General features: G+C 37.9%; 1 protein-coding gene across 1 annotated transcript in view; it reads left to right on the top strand.

Moving 5' to 3' along the window:
• RANBP3L (RAN binding protein 3 like) overlaps positions 1-21,432 on the top strand; it is a gene marked incomplete at both ends in the record, with an annotated part of 66,858 nt that extends 45,426 nt beyond the window's left edge. The window contains 8 exons of the mRNA XM_080700707.1: positions 4,835-4,935; positions 6,806-6,890; positions 12,827-12,947; positions 13,283-13,407; positions 14,787-14,907; positions 15,649-15,791; positions 19,602-19,791; positions 21,389-21,432. Of these exons, the coding sequence (XP_080556833.1) occupies positions 4,835-4,935; positions 6,806-6,890; positions 12,827-12,947; positions 13,283-13,407; positions 14,787-14,907; positions 15,649-15,791; positions 19,602-19,791; positions 21,389-21,432 (930 nt within the window). The remainder of the gene's footprint in view (positions 1-4,834; positions 4,936-6,805; positions 6,891-12,826; positions 12,948-13,282; positions 13,408-14,786; positions 14,908-15,648; positions 15,792-19,601; positions 19,792-21,388) is intronic.

Below are 21,432 nucleotides of genomic sequence, written 5' to 3'. Positions count from 1 at the left end.
GGGTTGCTCTGAATAAGTCCTGAATGGTTTGTTTTGTTGAGAGTTGTCCTGCTGTGGTACAGCTGTCTGAAGTGCCCCATAACATTGTTGCTGCGGGGCCTGAGGCGGGCCCCTCCTTCCGTTTCCTGACAGGAACTGATTCCCTTGCTCATCAGTCCTTGATTTACATTCCTTAGCCCAATGCTTCCCTCTTTTACATCGAGGACATAAGCCTGGCTCTCATCTATTATAGCATTCTGCCTCTGTGGACAGATAACTAAATGACCATTTTGTCTATACCCATAGCTTTTAACCATATTATTCTTAGGTCCCAATTTATGTTGTTAGAAAAGGATTTCTTGTACAGTTTTCCCTTGTAATGCTCCAGCCATAGCTAGTCCCTGTATATATGCAGGTCCTATATTGGAACATAGCCAAATATAATCAGACAGGTCTCCTTTCTTTCTAAAAGGGCGTAAGGCAGCTTGACAAACAGCATTAGCATTCTCAAAGGCTAATTGCTTTACGAGCAACAGCCCTGCTTCACTGTCACCTATCAATCTACTAGCAGTTTGTAATAACCTGGCTACAAACTCCTGATATGGCTCATCTGGTCCTTGTCTTATTTTTGAAAGATCTTCTGTTTGTTTTCCTGAAGAAGGCAACTTGTTCCATGCTTGACGCGTAGCAGCACTGGTCTGAGCATAAGAAGCTAGACTAAATTTTAATTGCTGAGCAGTCTCCCTAAACTGTCCTTCTCCTGCTAACATATCAAAGTTTATGGGTATTCCCTGAGCTATGTTTAAATCTGCTGTGGATTGGCATTGTTTTACAAATTCAGCCTTCCATAATAAAAAATCACCCCCTGATAAACAAGCTCGGGCTATCTGTTTCCAATCAGAAGGACACAAAGCCTCCATAGAGAGAGATTCTAACATGGCTTGAGTAAAAGGTGCTGTTGGTCCATATTGAGCACAAGCCGTTTTTAATTCTTTTGTTTGAAAGGAAAAGGCCTGTGTCCCCTAATAACACTTCCTTGACCATCAGGGTCTTCAGTTACTGGAAAAGCTCTGAATCCTTTAGTATCTTCTCAGTTTTCTGCAGCGTGATTTATACCTGCTTGAAGTGGTGATAGTAAAGATAAAGATCTGTGTTTTTCACTGTTTTGTTTAGCAAATGCTACAGTGGGAGAATTTTGAAGGCTTGCATTGCTAATAGGACAATATTGTTGAGATCCTCCCTTTTCACTATGTGAAGGAGCTATCTCATCTACTCGTTTAATTAAAGTCTCTAAGGCTATCTGTAATTGCTTTATACAAAAATCGGGCTCCGGCGACTCTTTTTGGAATGTCTGAATAAACCCCCAACTCATTCCTATGGTGCTGAGCAGCAGTTTCCTCAAAATGCTCCTGTTTCAGTATCTAAAGTATCTTCTTCAGGAAGCGAGGGCAAAGCGCCCTCATGTTCCCTCCTGGTTTCTCTAACAAAAAGCCTATGTAACAAAAACAAAAAGCTAATCTTCTGACCCATTGTATATTACATTTTTAGACCCATTGGATTTTTACAACTCTTACGTTAGGAACTAATCTTCTGACCTATCCTTTATTACTATTTACACGTTAGGCACCTTCATTTTCTATCTTAGTTTCTTTCTTCACTTTCTATCTTAGTTTCTTTCTTCGTTTTCTTAGTTTCTTTCTTCATTTGCCGGCTTAGTTTCTTTTGCTCAAAGCTTTACTTTAGTGACCGATTATATATTACGAAATTCCCACGTTTCACCGCTACCAAAAATCTTTCGAGCACGCTCTTTTTTTATTCAGCGGTGTCCTTCACGGAATCCTGTTTCAGAATTTGCTCCCTGTACGGGCCACCACCTGCCAGAGCCAGCCGGCAAGAGTAGGGGTTCTGAAGTGAGGCGCGAGGATGAAAAGTTTTAACCTTAACGTGGGGGAGCTGCCAGCCTACTATCTCTACTGGTCGACCCCTGTTCGTGGGTCAATATTTCCTACTGGTAGACGACTATGCCTGGGTCAGTATTCTCTATTGCGTGGACGCTCCTGGCCAACGCAGCTTCTGGGTCAATCTCGTCTTTATTGTGCCGACACCGACTTTGTTTTTCCAGAGGTATTTATACACAGCTACAAGTCAATCAACATTCTTGTGCTACCACCACCGGAATATAATAAAGACCAATACAAAACACATATTACAGATAGGCCTATCAGTACCCTCGTGTCATCACCACCTGATCCTCTCTCAGACCTCTTTGAACTTTCCATAACCCCAAACCTTGTTGACTCTTGGTGAAGGACAATCAGCTGAGTCAGAGACACCAATCTAGGGGAAGGCCTTAATGGCTCCCAACAGTGGGTCTTATTCCAAAGCAAGGGGGCCATGCTGGAACTGGGGAAACAATGAGGAGGGCAGGTACCAACTGGCCATCAGGCAAGAGAAGGGGGATGTTCTGCAGCCCCAGCTCTTTGACATTGTAGTGTGGCTTTGTCAGGTCAGACCAGGGGTGAGCTCCAGACCCATCTTCATGAATAATAGGAGCAGGAAGTGGAGTGCCCTACACAGTGTCATTATGAGGGCCTGGGCAGCCTCCAGACACAAATAAGTCTTTTTTCCATCTACTGGAATGTCCAAGTCACTCACTGTAAACTTCTCTAAGGAGATCCTCATTTGCGCAGGTCACGGACGGAGCTCTAGCAGTGTCTTCTAGTAAAAATAAGAGAAATGAGACCCAAAATAAGTGGTTGGAATTTGAGTTATTCCATTAAGCATTTGTTTCCAGCTAAGCTACTTGTTTATTCTTTTTGTTTCCCCATTATTAATATAAGAGCAGCAGCACATGTAAGTGAAAAACGTGTCCTCCATCTTAAGTCAATGAAAACACAATCAGAGGCCAGGCGTGGTGGCGCACGCTTGTAATCCCAGCATTTGGGAGGCTGAGACAGGAGGATCATGGTTCACAGCCAGCCTCAGCTACTTAGTGCAATTCAGTGAGACCTTGTTTCAAAATAAAGACTAAAAAATAGGGCTGGGGGTGTAGCTTAGAGGTAGGTTGTCCCTGGGTTCCATCCCCAGTACTGTAAAAAAAATCAGAATGGTGTTAATCCTAGCTCTGCCATTACTTATGTTTATCTAATCAGAGTGCCCAACATTCTCTTTTTACAAATGAAATGAGGGAGTTCAATTTGATCAGCACTCAATGACATTTTTATACTTTCACCCCTTTTTATTGTAAGATATAATCTCATGAGGCCCATTATGAATTTATGAAACTAAAAAATCATTTAATCAATTATGTAGGAGATGTAAGTAGTTTTCAAGTAAAATGTTTTTAATTTTAGATCACTGTATTATTTAAAGTTTCATTAAAATAACCATATCATATAAGTTCTTTTATCTATTTAGAAAGTGAAGTATGTTGTTTAATTTGCTTTAAATTATGTGAGAAAAGTATGACTAATTAATTGATTAATTTTTAAGATGTCATTATACTGCATTTGTGTTTGCAACTGCATGCATTATAAAGTATAGATTAAAATTTTGATTACATGTTATGACATAAAAATAGATCAGTATTTCTTTCTCAGAATAATTTTTATAAATCTTGTATTGAATACTATAAAATCTATTAATATAGTTTTTGGCATTTTCTAAATGGTAAAGTATAAAAGAAAATTTCAAGGAAATGTTTGCAAGCTTTTCTTCTTGAGCCATTTATAAAGTCTAATGAGTAGACATTATTTCCAATTATTGAAGAGCTCAGTTGCATATGTCAAAGTGCTCTGTAATACTTTTGACCAAGGGAATGTAATTCATGGATCTGATGAAAACTATACCCAGGTGAATTTTATAGAATTATTATTTTTATGTTCTTTATTAATTTATATTAAAGGCAGACACTTATGTACAACAAATTATATACACCTGAAAACTCTGTTTTTAAGCAAAATAAGAGTAAAGGCCACCATTTTGCTGAGAGATAAATCATCTGAGCACCTAAGTCATGAGCACATACTTCGATCTTTGCTAACTATAGCAATGCTCTCTTTATACACATTCACCAGTTTTCAAATTCCTGTAATAAAAGGGGGAACGGCCCAAATGATTTTTTATTGATTGATATAAAAATGTAGGTGGAAACAGATCCCAACTACCTTTAAAGACATGACCCATCAGAATGTCTTTGCAAATCCCTGGTGGGGGAAGGAAGGTGGTTGATAGTATTCCTTTCAATTCTAAAATTCTACATATTCTCTCTGTGTTATATATTAGTATAGGTAATGTGCATAGGTATACGCTCATAAACAGAGTAACCAAGTGGCTAAGTTACCAGTGGAAAATTTCAGGATGAAGGAATGGAAGGAGCTTGCTCTCACATTAGGGGGTTGTGATGGTGAAAGTCTTAGGGTACTCCAGGGACTAAATGGTGCTGGAAGAGCTCACCTGACCCAGAAATAAGGAACAACTCCATTTAGCTAGACAGGTAAAAAGTAACAAGATTTCTGAATATTAGAGAAAAATATATAGTCTTGGTATACTTTGTTTACAAAGCTTGGTGTCAGACCTGTGTTCAAATGTCAGCTTCTTTTTGTTGTATGTGATCTCCTGGGAAAGTTCTTTACGTCAATTTATTCATCCATAAAATGTGGAAGATATAAATACAAAGTACATGGAATTATTGTGAGGAAATGAGTTAATATACATAAAAGTCTCAAGGTAACAAACATAGTAAGCTTTTGACACATTTCACTGTAACTGGTTTTTTTCGGGGGGGGGGTTCTGATCCCCCTATCCATAGAAAGGCAATTCTAATGAACTTTATGGTGGATTTCTTTTCTTCCAGATTTCTGAGAATTCTAATTTATTAAGTGATAATTTACCAAGGGCCAGAACTTCAAGCCAGCTGTCTGTTAACCAGCAATTTTTAGGTCCAACATCAGTGGGGTAAGTTAATATAGGTAAAGTATTCCTTCTCTGAAATGTTTGGGATTGTAAGTATTTTAGATTTCGTATTTATCTTTAAGATTTTGGAGTATTTGAATATACAGGCTTGGAGATGTGACCTAAGTCTAAACACAAATTATTTATGATGTTTCATATAGACCTTAGAACATGGCCTGAAGGCAATTTTATAAAATATTTTAAATAATTTTGTTCATTTGGACTGTGGCCCATCACATAAGGCCAGGAATTTTTCACTTGTGATATTATGTCGGTGCTTAAGAAATTTTGGATTTTTTTGTATTAGGGATGTTCAACCTATACTAAGAAAAAACATTATAGCCATTTGTGGGAAATAATTTTTTTTTGTGGGACTGGGGGTGGAACCCAGGGGCTTTCTACCTCCGGGCTACACTCCCAGACCTATTTTGTATTTTATTTGGAAACAGGGTCTCACTAAGTTGCTGAGAGCCTCACTAAGTAGCTGAGGCTGGCTTCACACCTGTGTGATCCTCCTGTCTCAGCCTCCCAAGCGCGGGGATTACAAGCGTGCGCCACCACGCCTGGCCTGTGGAAAATAATTTTCTGACATTGTGTAGATACATTGCTAAGCTTTTCATTTGAAAGTACACTCTGTGTGTGTGTGTGTGTGTGTGTGTGTGTGTGTGTGTGTGTGTGTGTGTTTGTTTATGTGTGTGTTTTACTGGGGTTTGAACTCAGGATTCTTTTACCTCTGAGATACAGCCTGGCTTAAAAGGACATTTTATAAAAACACAAGCTTAAAATACTTTTCAAAATATCTGATATTTAAATATCATCATATTAATATTGGATTTTCTTCATTCTCATTGATTTGGATGAGATATTTCAAGAAAACGACTAAACTTTTAGTAGTTGGGCATTAATTAGCCGGTTAATCTTTCTTCTTTCTTTGGCTTTCTTTTTACCCTATTAAATAATTTTGGTCTTATCTATTATTTGTTGTCATAAGTTAGATAAACAAAAAGGGAAGCTATATAGATGTCCCAAACGGAAAGTCAGTATTTCTTACTATTCCTGCTGATGAAGGAATGTTTGATCAGAGAGAACAGTAGACCAGCTGTGGAGTGAGGCATGGTGGCACACGCCACCATGGGAGGATGAGAGAAGGAGGACCACAAGTTTGAGGCCAGTTTCAGCAATTGAGCAAGACCCTCACCCACCCTTTAATGAAACCCTGTTTGAAAATAAAACAAAGTAGGGCTGGGCGTCCAGCTCAGAGGTAGAATGCTCCGGGGTCCAATTCCTAGCACCAAAACAAAACAACAACAACAACAAAAAAAAAAACCCTAGCTGTGGACACAGGACTCCTGGGAGTGGTTTCCAACCCGATACAGTAGCACTTGTCTACTGTGTGCCTGCAAGTATAATAAAGAGCCTTGAGCAGGTCCGCCTGCAAAGAGAGGGCTGCATATCTCCCAGTTTTTTGTCCTGCAAAATGCTTTAGGAAAAAAAGTTTTGGGGACAAAAAGTTAAACCAATGCACACTTAAGTATAACTGAGAGCACAGATCAGCTTCCCTTTGCCTTTTCTGGAAAAGCCAAAAGACTACAACTGAGCAGCCCTCCCAGCTGATCCCATCTGACCAGCACTGCTATGGCCATAGAGCTTATGTAGGAGGCAATACCAGTGCTGGCAAGTACTCTGCATATCACCTTTTTAAGTACCTATCTCAGTTTTTTCAAAATTTCTCATTAACCTCAGATAAACAAAAGTTAGCCATAGATATTTATGCTTCACACAAATCTAATTATTTGATTATGTTGCCAGCTAACATTTAAAATAGCTTTATCCATATATCTTAAATAGCAAATGCTTATTTCTTTTTTTTTAGATGCCAACCAAATGAAGATAAGAGTTCTTTTAAAAGCTGCAGTTCTGAGTTTGTTTTTGGAGAGAATATGGTGGAAAGAGTTTTGGTAAGATTTTGGTAAATGTTTCTATTATTATAGAGAGAGCTGTCACATCAAAATTCTGAAGGCACATTAATTAAAAGCAATGTTAAATTGGAACACACTTTTAAGTTCTGTGTTCAAAGGCACATTCTCTTGCTTTAAGTGGAAAGATGCTCTTGGGAAGCATGCCTAGGTATTAGAATAATAGAGAGGAGCCCACAGAGAAAGGGAACTGTGTAATTATAACGTTATTACCGATGTCAAATTTTAAACAGTTCTTTGACTTGTATTAAAACAAAAGTATCCGAGGAAATTCCAAAATTATCTGCAGCAGTCAGATAAGCCCAACTGGTAATGCTATTTAAATGCAGTTTTAATAGCATTTTTATAATAAAAATACATTTGAAACTACTCACTAATGAATTCTTATTATTTAATCACAATCCTACCCTTTGAGTTCTTACATCAAAAGGCATTTACTATAAGTTCTTTTGGTAGCTTCTTAAAAAAAATACACCATAGTACTATACTTGCCTGGGATAATATACTTACCAAGCAAAAATTCCATATTAGTATTACTATCATCCTTATTCAACACTGAGCATCCCCCTGCATGAAGCAGCGGCTTCTTGGCGCGGCACAGACCTCTGATCTCCAAGACAGCGCACTCTGCAGCAGAGACCTGGAAGAGGGAGAGGTGTGGGTGGTGGTGCCTGTGCTTTCGACCTGTCCCTCTAACCTTCATGCCTTTCCCAGCTCCCATCTAGACCAGGCGCATGGCTTCCATAGGCCCAAGGTGGCTAGCTCATCTTAGGGTTACCAGTTACATGAAGAATCCTAAGGAAGTGCAGAGGCTTTAAAACCTCTGCGAGGCTCCATTTAATAAAAGGGCCAACTCGCAATGCCAACCTATTCCGAGATATTTAGGGCTTTCAGAAATTGATCCTTTCTAAGACCTTGCTTATTCTGGATCTGCCTCAGTTTACTCCTCAATTCCAAGAATAGTAGCATAGCTTTTGGGCTTAAAAGCACACTCTGTCACTCCCCCAAATAAGGTCAACTCCACCAATCCTAAAGCCGCTGACCCACATCTTTGAAACTAAACTAGAATGTACCAAGCTCCAGGGTGAAGTTTCATGCAGTCTATTTAGGCAGATTTATTCTCTATCATTTGTTTCTAAGTCTGATGCCAGATTATCCACAACTTCTGTAAACTGTCAGACACATTTAGGATGCTTTCTAATTTAACTTGAACATTCAACTCATTTAACAAATGTGTACTGAACTTCTGTGGCACGTAAAGCAGTGGACTCGAGTTTGGCTGTATATTAGAACCCTCTGGTGAGCCTTTTAAGGATTTCTTATGCCTGGGTCCCACCCCAGGCCACTTAAGTCAGAATCTCTGTGGATGAGAACAGTGTCAAGTGATTCTAATGTACAGCCAGGTTTGAAAAGCACCTGAGCAAGTGATTATGAATGCTAAGGGAGACACCATACCCACAGGGACTTGTAATCTAGCAAAAAGAGACAGAGGATATCTATGCAAATTAACTACTGTCAGAACTGTGGAAGTTTGGTTTGAAAAAGCATTTGTGTACCTGTCTTATGGGAACATTTAATTTGGCTTCTAAAAGGGCCTGAGCTTGCTGGGCGTGGTGGTGCACTTTTGTAATCCCAGCTTTGGGAGGCTGAGACCAGAGGATTGCAGTTTACGGAGAGCCTCAGCTACTTAGTGAGTCATTCCGTAACTTAGTGAGCCCCTGTTTCAAAATAAAAAAGAATAAAAAAATAGGGCAGGTCTGAGGTCGAATGCCCCTGGGTTTCATCTCCAGACACCCTCCCCACACAAAAATAATAATAAAGTAAATAAAAAATAAAAGGACCTGAGGTTCCCATCTCTTTCAGTTAGCCTAAAAGGTAACAGGATCTGTAGAGATAATTTGTTTCTCCTCTAATTAACCTTGTAAACCTGTGCTCTTGTGATTTGGGGGCCAGGATGTGCTCCTGGCTCCCTGGCTGACCATGTGCTTTTATTTATTTATTTATTTATTTATTTATTGCAGGTCTGGGGATGGAACCCAGAGGCATTTGACCTCCGAGATACACCACCTGCCTAATTTTTTATTCTTTATTTTCAAACAGGGTCTCACTGAGTTGCAGAGGGCCTCACTAAGTAGCTGAGGCTGTCCGCGAACCGTGATCCTCCTGTCTCAGCCTCCCGAAAGCTGAGATAACAAGCGTGCACCACCACGCCTGGCTCCCACGTGCTTTTTTTTTTTTAATTTCTTTTTTTTTAATTTTATTTTATTGGTGCACTGTATTCATACATCATAGTGGGATACAAACTTTTGTAGACATACATGCACACATCGCCCAGTCAGCCCCCACCCTATCCCCACCCCATTCTCTCCCCATCCCTCCTTCCCATGCTTGGCTTAGTGGTTGACATCTAGTATTATAGCAATTTATCCAAAATTAGAAATGATAATCTCACATAACAGTTTCATTTGTCTGATACCAAGTGTTTGATGATTTAAAGATAGCATTTCAATATTTCTTTTTGCTTTCTTTCTTACTAGAGCATATTTTTTTCTGTTTTTTTAGAGGAAACTATCATATATTTATATATTTATTTTTTAGAAAAAAATCTATCCTAATATGGAATATGAATTCTAGATACCCAAAACGATCTTGAAAAAGAACAAAGCTAGCAGATATATATTTTCTGATTTCAAACCATATAAAGCTACAATAATTGAAACAGTGTAGTACTGTTCTAAAGGCAGATATATAGACCATTGGAGTTAAATACAAGCCTAGAGCTAAATTCTTCCCTATATTGTCAAGTTATTTTTGACAAGGTTTCCACGAAGATTTGGTGGTGGAAATAATAATCTTTTAACTAAATATTGTTGAAAAATAATAATTACATGGAAAAGAATAAAATTGGACCTTTACCTAATCCCATATACAAGTATTAACTCAAAATAGATAAAAGACCTAAATATAAATCTTAAGACTATAAACTTTTAGGAGAAAAATCTGGGTCATAAAACCTCACAACATTGAAATTGGCAGTGATTTCTTGGATATGATTTCAATGGCACAGGCAACAGAAGAATATACAAACTCCCTAAAAAATAAAAGAAAATATTGTATATCCAAAGACAATGTAAACAGAGTTAAAAGTTACTAATAGAATTGGATAAAATATTTCCAAATGCTATATGAAGGTATATTAATATTCCAACTAGAAATCCTAAAAATTAACAACAATAAAGGCAAACAATACAACTTAGAGATAGGTAAAAGACTAACATAAATAATGAATCTCCACAGATAACCAATCTTAGTTGTCTGTTGGATGGAAACTCTTGTTTCTCTGGTTCTGGTGAGTGTTACCTATTTCTTCTTTGTAGGTAATCTCTTTGAGTCTTTTCTCTAGCGCTGGTTTTGAAGACATAAATTCCTTCAGTTTCTGTTTGTCATGGAAGCTTCTTATTTCTCCATCTAATTTGGTAGAAAGTTTTGCTGGATAGGAAATTTTTGGCTGGAAGTTGTTTTCTTTCAGAGTTTGGAATATGTTACTCCAAGCCCTTCTGGCTCTCATGACTTGGTTTGGGAAGTCTGGAGTGATTCTAATTGGTTTGCCTCTGAATGTCACTTGGCCCTTTGTTTTTGTTGCCTTTAAGATTCTCTGCTTGGCTTCCACATTGGTCATTTTGACAATTATATGGCGTGGGGATCCTCTTCTCCGATCCTGTCTAAAGGGAGTTCTATAAGTTTCCTGGATCTGTGTATCAACCTCTTGCTCTATATTTGGAAAATTTTCTGCTATTACTTCCTTGAAGAGATTGTTGATCCCTTTGGTATCACTTTCTTTTCCCTCCTCTATTCCAATTATTCTTAGGTTAGCTCTCTTAAGATGGGCCCATATTTCTTCAATGTCAGATTCCTGCTGTTGGATATTTTTTTCTAGATTAGAAACTATGCATTCATTTTTGGATTGCTCATCTTCTAAGAGCGAGATTCTGTTCTCCATGTGGTCTAATCGGTTGTTTGTGCTTTGAATTGAGGCCTTTACTTCATTAATTGCATCCTTTATCTCTTTTTGGCTCTCTCTGAGTTCTTTTCGAAGCACCTCTATTATTTCTACAGTTATTTTCCTGATTTGATCTTCTAGAAATCTCTGATTTTCTGTTTTATCAGGTTCTGATGTTGTGGGGTTGTGCACATTCATTACTCCAGTGTTATTCCTCTTTCCCATGATTTCGGAGGTTTGTGCCTTCTCTGGGTTCTTCCCTTGGGTCACTATGGCTTCACTTAAGGTGCTCTGGATCTCGAGTCTGTATTATCTCAGACCCCACTACTCCTTTACTGGGTTGTAACACAGAGTCTCCGACCCAGGGAGTCGATAGAGGCTGCTTTAAACTATGGGGGGTGCCAGGTTGCACGTTCTCCTATGGTGTGATATCTCTGCCACCACCACTCCCTCACTGGGTCAAGTCCCAGGAGGCCCAATACTGCGATTTCTCCTCTGTGGCCCGCAATTTGACTCACTGTTCTTGAGTACGCAGATGTAGCTGTACTGGACTCGGTGAATTCACTGCTGCTGCCGCCGCCGGTGGTAATATGGCGCCTCTGCCACGCCCTCGGCCATGAGGCTGGCGTATTTTTTCTTCTCTGGTTTTGATTTCCACTCTGAATCCCTGCAGCATGTGCTGAGCTCAGCCACTGGGAGCTTTAAATGCTGTCTGCGCCGAAAGATCCCGCCTGGCTGTTCCGCAGCGGCTCACCTGGCTTGCTGTAGCCGTCCGTTGAGTTCACCGCTGCCGCCGGCAGTATGGCGCTGCTGCCGCGTCCTCGGGCTCGTGTGTCTCCTCTGTGGCCCTGAGCTCTGTTCTCAGTCCGCTTTCTCTTTGGAGCCTGGTGGTTTTTTTTTTTTTTTTTTTTTTCTGGTGATGGTGTTTTCTGGCTATGAAAGGCGCTCTTTTTGTGGTAATGGAGATTGGTTGTTAGCGGGACTCTTAAGCCCCGCTTTTCTCGGTCGCCATCTTCCCGGAAGTCTCCCACGTGCTTTTAGAGTCAGTTATTAAACTTTCTGAGCCAGATTTCCCATTTCCTTAAAATGAAAGTAAGTATGTACATCTCTACCAACTGTAAGGCAATGACTTGATGTCCAATTAAATAATGTGAAAGAATCTTGAGTTCATAAAGGAAAGACAGAAGCATGAGCTCTTCAGTACATTGTTCCTCCTCTCCCTGCTCTGCAGGGGGCTCTATATGGTCATAGATGGCTTGGTATGTCTTTTCTGTTTTTGTGCAGGCTATGATTTCATCAGATGTAGAGAGCAGCAAGTATGCAGCCTTAAAAGCAATTGTTGGCAAAACTGTCTTGGAGGAAAAGTTCCATCTTTCTGTAAAAATGTTCTCTGAGACACCTAGTGGGCTTTCTGGATAACTTGATTGTTTTAAGTATACTTTTATTGGTGAATTGTAGTGTCACATTTTAATGCAGCTCAGTGATAGGCACACACAGGCCCAAAGCACTTGGATAACTTTTTATTTTACTTTATTTTTCATGAAGTGCATCGCAAGAATGAATTCTGGGAATTCTGTGATAATTTGAAACAGAATAGTCACCCTTCCTAGACATTAGGTCAGTCTAGTGGGAGCACAGAAGGGCCACTATCTTCTTCTGTACCACTAGAACTTTTCCCGTTGTTTCTGGGACTAGGTCCCATCTAAAGTAGGCTGGTGGTAACTAGATTATGTTTCTTGAGGATTAGAACCAAGGCCTCTAACAATAGTGAAGGGTTCTCTGTTCACCTCACAGAAAGCCTGAAATAAAAACCCAGACAACAGCGTGTATGTGCTGTGTTGAAATGGAACAACAAAAGTATCTTTTGGCTCTCTGCAAATAGGGATAAAATTAAATTGTGTATCTTTTCTCCACCTAGGATACTCAAAAACTCATCCAGCCTCAACTTGAAAATGATTCATATGCCAAGCATAAAACATTCAAATCAATTCTGAAATTTCCTCTCAGCTTTCCAAAGTCAAGTAAGAATTATTTTACTTGTAAAACATTTGGTTTAACCATGTTGTCTCGTGTTTTTCATGTTATTTGCTTAATATCTATAAAGTTTAAAAACCAACAGCCCAGCATTTAAAAAAACTTTTGGTAAACATTAAAACACATAAATATAATATCAGTTACCTAATGGTATAAGCTTTATAAAATGTTTGACTTACTGCTATGAGGGAAATCAATGAGGTTTTATCCAAATTCAAGCAGTTTGATTTTTTAAATATAAGATAAGGGGCCATGTGTGTTAGTGGGGGCAATAAAGAACTTTCATGGCAAGGAAAATGGGCCTTTTATGTGTTTCCTCCTCATTTTCTCTTTGGAACAGACTCTGTTAAAAATACATCCCTAATTGAATCAGCTGCTGCCTTCTCTTCCCAACCATCAGGAAAATGCTTGCTGGAAAAAATTGATGTTATAACAGGGGAGGAAGCAGAACACAATGTGTTAAAGGTCGTATATAATGTATTGCCTTTTCTAGTAGTAGTTAATATATATGCAATAAAGTTACTCTTAGCAGGAACATCTTTAAAGATGCAGACAAAAACATAGTTTCCACAAAGACATAGTCACTTAAGTAAAAATATCTGAGGCCTTCAAAGCTCAAGCCAACACTTTATTTTTCTTCTTACATTTGTATGTGCAATTTGCAGGAAAATGGGTTGTTGGGTTTACGGCCATTCACATTAGTTCCTTAGAAAGACAGTCAGGGAGTCTGTCTCAAAATAACTTCAGACCTCTACTTTGTTTCTTGCCTGCTTTTATAATCAATGCTATTGTCATAAGATTGATTACTTCTACTTACACTGAAGGTTTTTAAGTTTTCTTAAAATATACTTGATTTTAGTTTAGGGTTTTTTTTTTTTCCTTTTGAAAAGTTTAGAATTTTGTATAAATCAGGAATTTCATAGATGTAGTACTCTATGATGTTGTGTTTGAGTGTTGATTGTATCCAGGGTACTACAATTTCATCATTTTTTTAAAACAAGACAAGAATTTCCCTTTGCCTTTCTCCATCTGCATTTCTCCAATGTCTCTGTCTTCTTCCATGATCCAAGGATACTTTTACTCTAAAGAAGTATGTCTCAAAGTATATGTCTCAGATTAGATTAACTACAGGCTTACTGAAATACAGGCTGAGGCCCTGGCATGCTGTATTTTTTTTTTAAACAATCTTGTGTAGGTAATTCTTATACATAAGAGTATTTGGAAACCACTGGTAATCATTAGAGTAGTGGATTCTGTCTTAGAGCATAATAGTTCTCCAAGTTCTCATGCTGACTGAAAATTTTTAAGCATGTAAATAGTTCCAAGATTCCTTTCAAATAACATTCCATAGCTCAAATAATATTAAGTTTAATGTAGAGCTGGAGTACCTAGAGATATATTAAGTGAAATTTAATGTATATAGTGTATACGGAAACATATAAGTGAAAAAGCAATTATATATAATACCCTACCACTTATAGAAAAAAGAAAACATACATATGTATTGACATATTTATACATACACATATGTCTGGAAGGATAAGCAAAATATAAGTGATTATCTACTGTGGGGGTGGAGATTGTCAAATGGGGAACAAGAAGGGTTGGAGACCTTTTTCACTTTGTAGGTCTTTTTATTTTTTGAATAAAAAACTATTTAAAACTAAAACCTATTTAAAAATTTCTTATTTTAAAAGGTTAAATAACATTTAAAGGCTGGCTTGTAAGTCATCAACAAAGGTTATTCTTATAAAAGACCAAACACATAAAAGTGTTATAGCATCAGAAATAATAATTTACTTTTAAAAATTCTACATATTTGACTTTACAAATTTGTCATTTAGATCAACTGCAAGCTTTTTATATTGAACAACACAACACAATCCTGGATTGAAAGGGGCAGAGGAACTCTGAGACTGAATGACACAGCAAGCAGCAAGTCTGGAACACTGCAGTCAAGACTAAGTAAGGAGTCGCCTGAATTCCTAGCACTGGTGCACACTGCTTTCTGGAGATGTGTTATGAAGCATACCAATAATCCAAGCTGCAGAAGACAATATTACTTCCAAGGTCCTCTATGGGCTTCCCATTTCAAGGAGGTGCTCCTGACCAATTACATAGGTTCTAGTTCTGGCTATACCACGCATTAGCTGATGATCTCAGACAAGTGACAATCTCTCTGCCTGAGGGCCATCAATTTTGTGTGTGTGTGTGCACGCACATTGTTGGGGACTGGATCCATGGGAGTTCTACCTCTGAGCTACACTCCCTGTATCCAGTATTATTATATCCCTTTTTTTTTTTTGAAACAAGGTCCCACTAAGTTTTTGAGGTCAGCTTCGAACATATGATCCTCCTGTCTTAGGCTCCCAAGTACAGGGCTTACAGTCATGTACCACCATGCTAGGCAGAGCTACATCAACTTAGAGTGGGAGATGATTGTAGTTCACACAGCCCTGTGAACGATTGTGAGAATTCTAGAGATACTGGATGTAAAACACCTGTGTCAGAACCCAGCACATACCTGAACAGTAATATCATTATTATTGTAAGGAATATGATGTGATAATTGTATTAAGTCAAATTACAATTAGTGAAGATACAGTCTGACAATTACAAAATTTACTTTGCTCTTGAAAACGGTGAGTTTCTTGGAAGGCTAAGGACCGGGAACTGTATTCTGATATATTTACATTCCTATTATAGTTATGCGCAATCAAGGCAGTCTGAGGCTGATTCTCAACAGCAGACTCTGGGCTCAAATGAAGATTCAGAGAGCAAACCACAAAAACTTACGAATAACAGCTACTAACTTAGAAGACTATAGCATCAAAGTATTTTTAATTCAGGTAAGTGACAAACTTCAGTGATGGAGGATTACTCCACTAATGCATTAATGGATCTCTGCAATTCCTCATTTCCTTTTTTTTTTTTTCCATTTTGTTATAATAATCTGTACCACTGTCAAAGAAATTAGCCATTCATTTGGTTGTATATAGTTTATTTTATTTTTTATTTTTTTGGTGGTACTGGGGTTCCTGGAAGCCCTTCTACCTCTGGGCTACACTCCCAGACCTATTTTTATACTTTTTGAAATTTGGAAACAGGGTCTCTTAAGCAAGCATGGCTGGCTTCGAACCTACGCGATCCTCCTGTCTCCACCTCCCAAGCACAGGGATTACAAGCATGCACCACCACGCCCGGCATATATAGTTTAATAAAAACCCTAAATTTTATATGGAGTTCAGCAATTAACACCATAGTAAATAGTCACCAATTGGTATCTGTTCCAAGATATTCATATGATAATAATATGCCATCTACATTTTTTAAACTATTGTAATCATGTAAACATCTTACTAAGTTAACAGAGATACATTGTCAGGAATAGCTCCTGGGAGGTGCTGGCCAGCATTCTCTCTCATACTGCAAGCTGAGATAGAGAAAGCTCTGGGATGTCTGGAAAAGAACCAGTGAGAAATGGAAAGGCACAGGGCTGGCAAGTCACACCAGCCAGTCTCAGAGCACATTCCAATTCTGAGCATGAGTGAATCTCCAAGGTAACAGGATGGAAGCACAGTTCAGCTGTTCCTGGCAGCAGGAACGCTTGACCTCAAATACAAGACCCAAGCACAGAACAACCTGCCCCCAGCTCTCGCCAGAGAGCTGGGTTCTCCTCATGGGCTGAGACCCAGGAGACTGGAGAATACAGAGTACCCGAATGATTTAGGCAGATGGGGACAAGTAAACAGGCTTCTATAGAGAAACGGGGAGAGAAAAGCTGGTGTGCAGATACGTTAAGATGCAAAAATATTCCAATCAAGTTTAGCATTTAGGGGGATAGCACCTGATCCTCTGCCAAGCCAGAACTCTTTGTTTTGAGTGGACAAGGCAGTGTGCCAAAAACTGAGACTGTTAATGACCACAATTAGACTCTGCTGCTCAAGACCTGACCCATGCTGACTTTTTAAATTGTAGAATATTTATAAAGATAAGCCAACCAAATGTAATAAAAATCATTCAAAAATTTCCACTCTTAGAGATGGTTGCTATTAATAATATGGGTTTATACGATTTAGGTTGAACATCCCTGATTCAAAAATTTGAAACCCCAAATGCTCCAAACACTAAAACTTTTCAAGCCCCAACATGCTGCCATAGGTAGAAAAATCCACACCTGACCTCTCATGATGGATTGCGATCAAGACACAGGCATACAAAAAATAGAGTTGCAAATTACCTCTGGGCTGTGTGTATAAGGTGTTCACCAAACATAAATAAGTTTTATGTTTAGACTTGGGTCTCATTCCCAAGAAATTTCATTATGTATATGTAAATATTAAAAAAAATTTAAAAATCCAATTATATGTACATATACATGTACAATACTGTATATACTGTAAGACTTTCAGGAGTTATTTATTTTTAAACTTATTTATTCAGATGTAATTTGAAGGCAAAAAGGAAGCGCTTTATAAAGCTGCTGAGAAGATTAAGTAGCTAAAATTATTATGAAAAACCTATGTAATTTAATTTTACATATCAATGTAAATTAGTGTTTTAATACTGTTAAATAGTTGTTTACTCCCACTTTCAATATGTTCCACTTATATAAAAAAAAAGTACATCTCAGGAACAAAAAAAAAATAGTTGTTTACTCTTCAAAAACTCTGTTAAGATAGCTGGGCATGGTGGCACATGCTTGTAATCCTAACATTCGGGAGGCAGAGACAGGAGGACTGTGGTTCACAGACAGCCTTAGCTACTTAGTGAGGCCCTCTGCAACTCAGTGAGAACCTGTTTCAAAATAAACAATAAAAAATAGGGCTGGGGATGTAGCTCAGAGATAGAATGCCCCAGTACCAAAAAGAAAGAAGAAAAAAAAAAAAAAAAAACCTCTGTTAATAGAACAATTCTGTTATACACCATACTTTATTCCATTAATTCTACTGACCTAAATGACAATAACCTGGGACTCAAGTCCCAGAAATTTACTGAGTAGCTGTACCTCAGACAAGTCCTTTTACCTTTCTGAGCCATATTTTCTCATTTGGAGGAAGAAAACAAGGATGTATTGAATACCTTTGCTTCCTGCATTTACTGATATAAGTGAAATAAATAATGAACCCAAAGTTTTACTGTAAGGATTGAGTAAAAAGAAGATAACAATTAGTGTTATACCAATGTTATTGTTATAAGTATTTTAATATTAATAGCAGTCATAAAAATGGCATAAAAAGTATTAAAAGGCAATATCTTCTGATGGTTATAGATGAATGAACTTTGCTTCTCCACAAAGCTATTTGGCTTGGAGGGATGCCTGAGCAAAGTGATGGAAAGGAAACAGAAGTCCTTTTCCCAATTTTCTATAGTATAAAATTGAAGAATTATCTTAACATACTTAAATTCAAATAGGAAGCTTAAATTACAGTATTTTACTTTCTCAATTTATTTTTATTTTATTTATTTTTTATTTTTTGGTGGTACGGGGGTTCCTGGAAGCCCTTCTACCTCTGGGCTACACTTCCAAACCTATTTTATATTTTTATTTGGAAACAGGGTCTCCTAAGCCAGCGCACGCAGCTGGCTTCGAACCTGCACGATCCTCCTGTCTCCGCCTCCCAAGCACGGGGATTACAGGCCTGTGCCACCACGCCCGGCTTACTTTCTCAATTTAAAATGTACACATTGGTTGCCGGGCCTGGTGGCGCACGCTTGTAATCCCTGCATTTGGGAGACGGAGACAGGAGGATAGCACAGGTTCGAAGCCAGCCGCACTGGCTTAAGAGACCCTGTTTCCAAATAAAAAGTATAAAATAGGTCTGGGAGTGTAGCCCAGAGGTAGAAGGGCTTCCAGGAACCCCAGTACCACCAAAAATTAAAAAAAAAATTAAAATGTATACCTTGGGATCTTTTATAAAATTATTCACTTTAGAATACAATTTAGTTCAAAATTAATTATCTTTTTACTCAATTTATAGGCCTGTTAGCACTTATTTACAGTCTACATTTATGCCATACAATTCCTTCCTTATTAAAAAAATGAAAGACTAAAAATCTATAAAATGTGGCTTATGGGGGCAGGGGGAGAGGGCACCAAGTATAGTTTAAATATATACCATTTATGTTCAATAAAAATTTGTTTTTTGGGGTTTTTTTTTTGGTGGTACTGGGGTTTCTGGAAGCCCTTCTACCTACGGGCTACACTCCCAGACCTATTTTTTTTTAACATTTTTATGTGGAAACAGAGTCTCTTAAGCCAGCGAGGCTGGCTCCGAACCAGCGCGATCCTCCTGTCTCCGCCTCCCAAGCTCGGGGATTACAAGCGTGCGCCACCATGCCCGGCTAAAAATTTGTTTTTAAAATAAATAAATAAAATAAAATGTGGCTGACATGAAGAAGTAATTTATATTCTTAATTTTTTTTAAAGTACTGGGTATAGAACCCAAGGGCATTCTGCCTCTGAAGTACACCCACAGCCCTATTTTTAATTTTTTATTTCGAAACAGGGTCTCACTGAGTTGCGAAAGACCTCACTAAGTAGCTGAGGCTGTCCGCAAACCATGATCCTCCAGTCTCAGCCTCCCGCATGCTGGGATTACAAGCATATGCCACCACACCCGGTTTATATTCTTAACAATTTAACACTTCTAATGCAGGCCAGTATCAAAGATACAGGGTATTTGTATGCAGCCATACATCATCGACTTGTTGCCCTTCGGAGCTCCAATCAACAGAAAGATGTCAATCCTTCAGAAAGCCAGTCGGAAACAGTCCTCCAACAATTAAACTGCGAAAGCTGTGACGAGGATGAGGACGATTTCATTGAAGTCGCTAAAGATGGATCAGGTAAATACATTTTAGTTTTATTAGGTTAGAGGTTTAAAAAATAAATCCCCAAATCCTAATGTGTTAAGTAGATTTTTAAAGAGTGAAAGTGATCTGCTCAAAGTGGGTTAGACCCTGGCTGTTTGGATGTGAAGAGTGGGCTGGAAATTCAGTTTTCCAGGAGATCTGCATTAGGGTTTTACCTGTCAGCCTCCCTGTGTTCCCTGTGTGTCAGTTGCCTAGGAATTGCATAAAAGACAATATCTGCCATTTAAAGTATTACATTCTACCCTGAGGCTACCCACCTCTTCCTATTTCTCTTCACTTACTCTATTATTGACAATAATAGGAGGGATTATGAATATGTAATGGGGCCACCAGGTATATGTAGCTTGAAACCCTGACAAATCCTGTGCATTCCCCTCTTGGAATTTGACTGCTTATAAGGATAACTAGTTTGTACGAGTTCGGATCTTCAAGGTCTTCCTTTGCCTCTGGCAAAAATCTACTATTTCTTTTATTGTACCAGGATTCACAGATAAACAGAGGTTGAAGTAGAGCCAGTAGTAAATAGATTTGTTTCAGTGCTTGACCTGATGGGTGGATTTAAAAGCAATGTTCATTTGGGGGAAAAAAATCATAAAAGAATAGTAAGGTTACCTTTGTTATATAGATGTAGCTATTTTAATAATGTCATCCAAGTATGTTCAGTAATAGTTTCACTTAGCCCTGAATTCTGCTCTGGAGGGGACTGAGTAATATTTAAAAAGATAATGAAGTAATAAACATTTTTAAACTTTTAATTATCTTTAAATCTTACATCTTAAATCCGTTAAACAATATAGAGTTTAAGAATTTATCAAAGAATGCATGTAGAACCGGATGAAAGGTCTTCCTTTGCTTAATACTAAAAATATAATTAAAAGAAAAAATATACAAAACATGCAGATTAGGATCATATCCTCTTCGACTCTATAAGGCCAGAGAACTAAAGTGAATAGGCATTTTTGCTGCTTTAAACAAATCCTACTAAGCAAATGGCTTATTGTCTAAAAACATATGAAATGAATAAATAAAATTATCTTATATGTTTATATTATCCACAATAAAAGGGGTCTAATTAGTAAATGAATTGGTACCCATTAAAATGTCAGTTTGAAAAAGGAATTAAATAGCAAAATTCATCAACCAGTGAGACATGCTTCTGAAACTTGAGATATCCTATCTCAAGAAAGGGGTATTACTCAATTATCTTAATACAAAACAATGCATCTGATGCAAAGCAAATGTCAATCATATGAACTTTCCTTTCTCTGCCATTTTCTCTCTCTCACTTAACATCTTCTCTAGGAGATGCAGCAAACAAAGGTTAAAATGTTATGGAAGCTATACAAAGGTTAAATTTTTGGATTTTGTTGCTCCACCAAATTAAGGAAAGTTTTAATTATCTGAATATGTAATATTTAAAATTATATGCAACATTTCTAAATGTTACTTAAAAGACATAGATTCTCTATTATTTCCTTTCCAATAAATGTATTCATGTTCACTTGCATTCAATATTAAATATAGTTTAAATATAATGTTCCATAATAAATACTTTAAATTTGTATTGCAGATCCTTCTAGGTGGACCCACAGGCAGTCGGTTGCCTGTTCATGA

The sequence above is a fragment of the Muscardinus avellanarius genome (genome assembly GCF_963383645.1).
Source record: "Muscardinus avellanarius genome assembly, chromosome: 1".
Taxonomy (NCBI): Eukaryota; Metazoa; Chordata; class Mammalia; order Rodentia; family Gliridae; genus Muscardinus; species Muscardinus avellanarius.
This window is presented reverse-complemented; position numbering and strand designations above follow the sequence as displayed.